At 42.0% G+C, this 6,853-nt stretch overlaps 1 protein-coding gene across 2 annotated transcripts; it reads right to left on the bottom strand.

The window, feature by feature from the left end:
• Positions 1–1,711: 1,711 nt before the first annotated feature.
• Positions 1,712–6,853, bottom strand: LOC118109888 (beta-1,3-galactosyltransferase 1). Of its 2 annotated transcripts, none has more exons than XM_047341031.1 (2): positions 5,411–6,431; positions 1,712–2,558 (listed from the first exon to the last, which is right to left on the bottom strand). In XM_047341031.1, exons 1-2 carry the CDS (start codon positions 6,322–6,324, stop codon positions 2,543–2,545), a joined length of 930 nt encoding a protein of 309 aa, XP_047196987.1. In that variant the 5' UTR covers positions 6,325–6,431; the 3' UTR covers positions 1,712–2,542. The 2 variants fall into 2 exon arrangements, with proteins under 2 accessions (XP_047196987.1, XP_035013231.1); XM_035157340.2 differs by lacking the exon at positions 1,712–2,558 and adding an exon at positions 6,484–6,853 and having other exon boundaries at positions 3,027–6,280.

Genomic DNA, 6,853 nt, shown 5'->3' with positions numbered 1-6,853 from the left:
TTATATGAAAGAAGTCCCTTGTACTCAGATAAATACCAGTACTACACAGTATGAAGCCGTGCAGCTTCCGCTCCAGCAAATATTTCACAATAAAAAAACCTTTTTAAACAAGGGAATGAATTCCATCAACAGAAATGCTCAAGTGCTTTTATTTTGAAAAGGCATACAGAAAGTGTTGCAACCATTTGTTTGTGACATAAATTCATCAGATAAACATTAAAAATCAGTTGAAAGATCATTTTCTCTGTTTATTCTGCTGTGAACCACCATGTTTATCTGTTTATGACACAAACGTATTTGCAGTAAACCCCGCCCCTTTTTATGTGCACGTGCTCACACAGTGAAACATGGCTTCACCTGTAACAGCAGTAAATCCACCTCTCAGGTGTCCACTCTGCACTTTGACATGCAGAGGAAACACACTTAGCTCTTAGCGTGTTCATTCCAACACGTGAACATGAAGCAGAGAGGAAGCTGCTCCACCTCTGAACAGGACTGAAGTCCCTGCTGCTCTTTCTACTGGATGTGCTGCATCACTGACTCTCAGCTGATGAAGTGAGTCTCTGAACACTGATGTCTTCTTCTCTCAACAGCTGGAAGTGATCTTAGTGAAGCTGAGTGTGAAGAGGACAGTGTGTGTGGACGGAGGCTGAGCTGTGTCCTGAGGATCCAGAGGCTGAAGCAGCAGCAGCTTGTGTGTAGAGCGGCTCTGACTGGGCCTTGTTGCTGGGAGGCAGAGTGGAGACAGAGCTCCAGAGGAATCAGAGGAGGTGAGCTGCTCTGAGATCAGCTGTCACCCAGAGTCCAGTCCACCATCCTCCCTGTGTTCCTGTGGAGGTGACACAGCATCATCAGTGGATCTGCTGCTGCTCTGTCCTGACTCAGTGTCTGCAGACACACTCACGCTCCTCCACCTCCTCCACTCTGTTATTCACTCACATATTCTGAACACAAACACACTCAGCAGATTATTTCCGTTCACGACGACATAACTGCAGATCAGCACTTTTCTAAATCTGTTTTGAAGTCATTTAAAACCTCTGGAGTCTTTACCTGATTTGTCTTGTGTGTTTTTTGGATCTAATATGTTGAAAAATGTATTTTCTGAAATAAAAAAGATACCAAACATCAGCAAGGTGAAACTAAATTTAACGTGGCATTTAAAACTAGCCGCAGTAGCCGAGGACTCTGAAGGATTCAGGCACGTTCATATTATATCGTAGAAATAGTTAATTTGCAGTTAAATGATGGAGACGACTGAACTCAGACGTCTGAATCAGGAAACACAGTTCTGATTTATTCAAAGAGGAAGAATGAGAGGAAATGAGAAATCGTTTTAATTATAAGGGAAGAAAACCGTTCGATTGGGAGAAACTTCATGAGAACTGAGGAGAGCTTTGGAGATACTTGGTGTAAAAATACCAAATATAGAAATGAAATTTAATGAAGAAGAAGGCAAATATATATGAATTAAACTAAACTAGAACTAAAAAACTGAAATCAGGCTCAGTGGATATGCAGCATATGGAGAAATTCCTCTGGAGGAGAAAAGAAAAACCAGACATGACGTGTGACGTTCTTAGAAAAACACAGATTCAAATTTATTCAGCATTTTACATTTCGCAGGACATCAAAAACAATTTGTCATTTGCTTATAAATTAAACTCATCAAATCGTTTGATTAGTCTCAAGTATTCACACATTCTGGACGATTCCATTTTTTTTTAAAAGGGGGCAACAGTTAACATGTACATATGTGCAAGAGTCAAGTCATCTTATTAAAATGATCAGTCAATCAAACTCGTCTTTTCAGTTCAAAACATCCGTCCGAGCTGCGTGTGGCGCTATTTATACTTTTTACTTTTACTACTCGTGGTAATTTGAAGAAAAAGTTGATACAACAAAAAATAAAACAAAAATTATAATTCTGTTCCATTAGTTTATGCTATGTCCCCTTTAATAGATTTCTACAATCAGCAGTAACTGATTCTAACTCATTTAATCATGTTCAGAGAATTTTCACAGCTTTGTTCCGTTGATCTTTCTTCTCCTCCCTTTCTTCTCCTCCCTTTCTTCTCCTCCCTTTCTTCTCCTCCCTTTCTTCTCCTCCCTTTCTGTTCGCTTTCTCCTTTTTGTGGTTTTGACAAAGACCCAGTTTACATTAGATTAGATTCGATAGAACTTTATTGATCCCCACATGTGGGGAATTCACTTGTTACAGCAGCTGGCAGGTCAGAAAGAGGCAGACAAGAGAATAAAGACATATTAAAAGGAGAATAGAATAAAAATAAAGAATTTAAAAGTAAAAAAATGCATATGCGTTTGAACGTTCTGTCCACACAGGAAGATTTTTACGACACAGGATAAATAGTCTTTGGCAAGTAAAGAATCTTTTGTACATAAGAGTGAGACGGTTGTAACCACTTGTTGTTGTGTGTCTGTTCCTTGGTCGTCTGACCTTGTGGGGACCGACTGAGCCGATGGGTCTGAGATCAGGGTTCGAATCCCCCTGCTCCAGTGAAGACTGCAGGAGACTGAAGCCTCAAGCACAGCAGAGCCTGAATGACACAAATGATCAAAAAGATTTCACCAAATTAAATGAAAGACTTTATGAGCATCTGTTCATGTTTAGTTTGTTAAGACATAACTGTCTTAAACTCAACAAGTCAAACCAAACTGTATTTATAACAATCATCGTGATGATACTCATATAAAATACTGAGGTTTACATGTTGCATCTTGAATATTCACTACTTTAAACTTTTAATGACAAATAGAATTAAATAACATCCTATTGCACATAAATAACCAAACATATAAAATATGATATTTGTTACAGTTATGAGCCACATGGTGTCTCTGCATCACAGACCATGAATGAACCACGTGTGTGGGAACACTGTGCTGGAAGCTGTGTGAGCGGCCTGAGCTCTGACAGTTAAACCTGAGTGGGTTTGGATTCTGATTGTTACCTAAACATGTATTATCATATCTGTTTATGAGACAGAAAAGAGTTTATTAATGCATCGGTTCTCAGTTCTAAATGTTTCTGTACGAATCCATCAATTTAATGATTTAAACACATGATGATTGACAACAGAACCACACACAGAGTTTAAACTCGTCTTAGAGAAGAGGTTATTGATAAGTGCTCTACATTCATAAGCACATCAAATATTATTATACTCATAGTGTATTTACTTATTTTACCTTCATTATACCAATTTGGAAAACAATTTGATTACAATATTATTACACAAACTAATAACCCTAACCCAACTATAGATCACTGGATTCAAATTCACCTGGAAGAGGTGACGCAGCCTTAACAGGGTTTTATTCCCCTCAGGATATTTAGCATGTACAGTTTAAAGAAATAGACGGAACAACAGTGTTTAATGAAGTGGAAAAATAAACATCCTAACATTTCTAATGAAGGTTAGAACATGTGCAGAGTCGTGAGGAGTTAAATGACAACGACATTTAACTCATTCAGCACATTTCATTAGAAGAAGCTTAATGTGCGTCACATCGAGAGATTGAAAATAAAACGTACGGGAACAAATGTAAAAAGTGTATAAACAAAGGTATTATAAAATAAAGTACACATCAAAGTAACCCTGAACCAAGTAGACGTTCAACATACAAGAACTGGAAACTCACACAAAGGCCCGAGAACAGACCGTTCTTTAGTTGGTTGAGTCCGACTGGAGAAGCACCACACTGACCTGAGAGCTCTGCTTTTATCCAGTGGCAGAATTGTCCTGTTTTTACCGGAGTTATATCTTCAACATTAGTGTGTAGACTCTGGCTGCTGCTAATAAATAATCATGATTTTAACAGTAGCTTGAGTCCAGGAACATAATGAACCTTCGAGACGCACCAGCCTCCGAAATCACAACAGGATGTGATGTCGTGGACATAAAAACAGTTTTTGAATGAGCTGTCAGATGTAAACACAAGGCGAACGAACATGCAGCTGCACGACAACACAAACACTCTGACACACATCAGGATGCTTCATGTGTGTGTTCCCCACAGAGAGAAAACTCTGACCTGAGTTCTCTGGAGTTCGGATTGTTTGCTTCCATGAACAAATCAACTGTGAGTTCACATTCATTCATTCTAGTGTTACTCATTAATGATCACTTCCTTCAGTAAGTTACATGTTTACATTATTAACAGCTCACAGTGGCATTGGAAAAGTGGGCATTTTATTTTGAAAAATAAAAACTTCACAAACTATACTATTTAGCAAATTGACAGTTTCAATATAAAAGTCTTTATCTTCTTAAAAGTCTTCTATTAACTTTCAGATAAAGTTTGACCGTTGACTGTGGATTTGTTGTTCCTGTCACTCACAGTGGAGATTATAGAACGTATAAAAGATACGAAGCAGCATATTTGAGGAGAAGTTATAGAAACTGTCTCACTGCCTGTTGTCGTACGACAGTGTGACATCACAGAGGAGGTGACATCACAACAGAATACTTTCAGGAAGCTTCTCCTGCTTGTGGAGCTGGATGACGAGTTGGAACTTGTCTTTGGTGCGAGAGCAGGTCAGCCCTGATTTAAAGCAAACAAAAGCACAGTGCAGATTTCTCCCTGAGGCTGTGATGGATTTGTTCCGTCTGAACAAGACGCATTTCAGGGTTTGTGGTTCCAAACCAAACAGCAACATCTGTTCTATGGACAATGATGGAAATTGAAAACGTCAGACCAACCCCTTCACTGTAACTCCACCTATCAGCAAACACACTTAACGCCGACGTACTGTCGATAATTAACTCAGTATTTTCAGAACTGTAAAAATACTGGATTTAAAACCTTCAGTCACTGAATCTCAGATTCTCAGCGAAACAGAACCAGCTCGATGAAGTTTGTTCTGTTCAACGTGAATCTGAGAGGACAGCAGATTCAAACTATACTAAAACGTAAACCACAAAACATTGAATAAGTTTGGTAACATTATGAATGTCTCGACCTTCTATGTAAAGATCCTTGAGATAATATATATTATGATTTGGTGCTATACAAATTGAACTGAACTGAATTGAATGAGTCCTGTTTCTTTTTCACACATCAGCAGAACGGGTCTTGTTTTTTAAAGTCCGCCCACATCCACGTACGATCTGCGTTTTCATGAGTGGTGGTGGCGATCAGCTTGGAGAAAGCACAGGGAGAGTAATGCACAGGAAACACCTGAAAGTAGCCCCAGTCTGGGGGGTCAGTGAGGGGGATGCCCAGGTGCTGCATACACAACCCCAGATAAACGTCTTCAATGTACAGAGCTCGCACGTCTTTGGCTGCTTCCACCAACTTTTTCGGGAGATCTAACGACAGAACGTAGCCGAGGCCCAACGCGTATCGTGGGTACTGTGGTTTGGAGTAAATCTCGACAGGAACGTACCATTTAGAGTTCGGATCCCTCAGAACGGCACCTCCATTCGCCACGAGTCCGGTCATGTAGTTTGTCTTCGGAGCGTTGAACAACATATTTATGAGATTGGGCAGATTTAGGAACATGTCCGAGTCGATCTTCATGGCGTAAGAGGCGCTGGAGCAGTAGGAGTCCAGCCACTCCAGCATCACCATGGTCTTGATGGTCAGGTTCTTGTAGCAGTCCACGAAGTCGCTCTGGATCAGGTCCTGGTGCTCTTTGCTCTCCTGCAGCAGCTGCTCTGGGAGCTGCTCCGCTCCCTCTCCAGTGTTCAGCCCCAGCAGGAAGAACAGCTTCACCACTTTACCCAGGACGCTGCTGTCCCCTCCCCACGTGCTGCGGACGATGTCCCGGTGGGCCCGGTTGTGGGGCGCCACAGGAACCATCAGAACCAGGAAAGGCTGCTGCTCCGCGCACTTCTGCGGCTCATTGATATTGAAGTGGTACTGATGTGGATATTCCACTAGATATGGTCCAGGAGACACGTAAGGAACCAGCGGGGGAACCGAGTTGTTCTGTGTCGCCTGATCAGTCACTGAGGAGCTGCTGTCAGCTGTGGAACCGTCAGCAGCTCCAGGAGAACGAGTGATGCTGCTGAGATCTGTCGTGTTGGGAAAGTTCTTGCTCTGACTCAGACTTTTAAAAGGTGTCCACCATTTTGTTGGATTATAGTGCATCAACCATTTAGCGTTCCAGTCAGTTGTGCTTTCCGTTAGGTTTCTGTTGTAAAAGAGCAGATAAACGGCAGCAAACACCAGAATAAAGCAGAAGCAGTGACGGCGTGAGGAGCTACACCACCTCCTGCCGTCCGCCGGCCGCCCAGCGTCCAGCAGGCCCTGACTGGGAGGAGAGAGACGTGAGGAGGACCTGTCATCAGATTTCATTTGCTTTGCAAAAAACTGTAATCTGTAATCTGTAAATACAGGTTCTCGTTAAACATGTTTCAACCTTGAATCTTTTCAACCTCAATAAACACAAATGCATAATTTATACAGGAACGCACACACACACACACACACACACACACACACACACACACATACCTTTCTTGCATCGAACAGCCACTTTCCAGCATGTTGTCACTCTCCTGTCTTCAGCTCTGAGGTTCCATCCTTTCACACATGAGGCCGTTAATCTGCTGGAAGACTCATGACAGGGTTGAGCTTCACTGAGGTGTGACTCGGACCTGTGTCGGACAGCAGCTGAGGACGAGTTCTTCCAAAGGTTCCTGTGTGTGTGTGTGTGTGTGTGTACATGCTGCTGAATGCCCCGCCCCCCTTCAGTAACCATGGCGCTGTGTGTTTTTTTACCTGCAGAGAAGCCACACCTGTGTTTGCTGCACTGTCTTGATTTGCAAGCGTCTCTGTGGCTCACAGCTCTGAGCTTTTTCACATGCATGACACCTGAGTGTGT

Source organism: Hippoglossus stenolepis, chromosome 1, assembly GCF_022539355.2.
Source record: "Hippoglossus stenolepis isolate QCI-W04-F060 chromosome 1, HSTE1.2, whole genome shotgun sequence".
Classification (NCBI taxonomy): Eukaryota; Metazoa; Chordata; class Actinopteri; order Pleuronectiformes; family Pleuronectidae; genus Hippoglossus; species Hippoglossus stenolepis.
This window is presented reverse-complemented; position numbering and strand designations above follow the sequence as displayed.

Excerpts from the sequence above, each read along its gene's own strand:
- LOC118109888 (XM_035157340.2), bottom strand. The coding sequence starts at position 6,515 with ATGCTGGAAAGTGGCTGTTCGATGCAAGAAAG. Across the intron at positions 6,281-6,483 it reads GGCTGTTCGATGCAAGAAAG|TCAGGGCCTGCTGGACGCTG; the intron begins GTATGTGTGTGT and ends CTCTCCTCCCAG.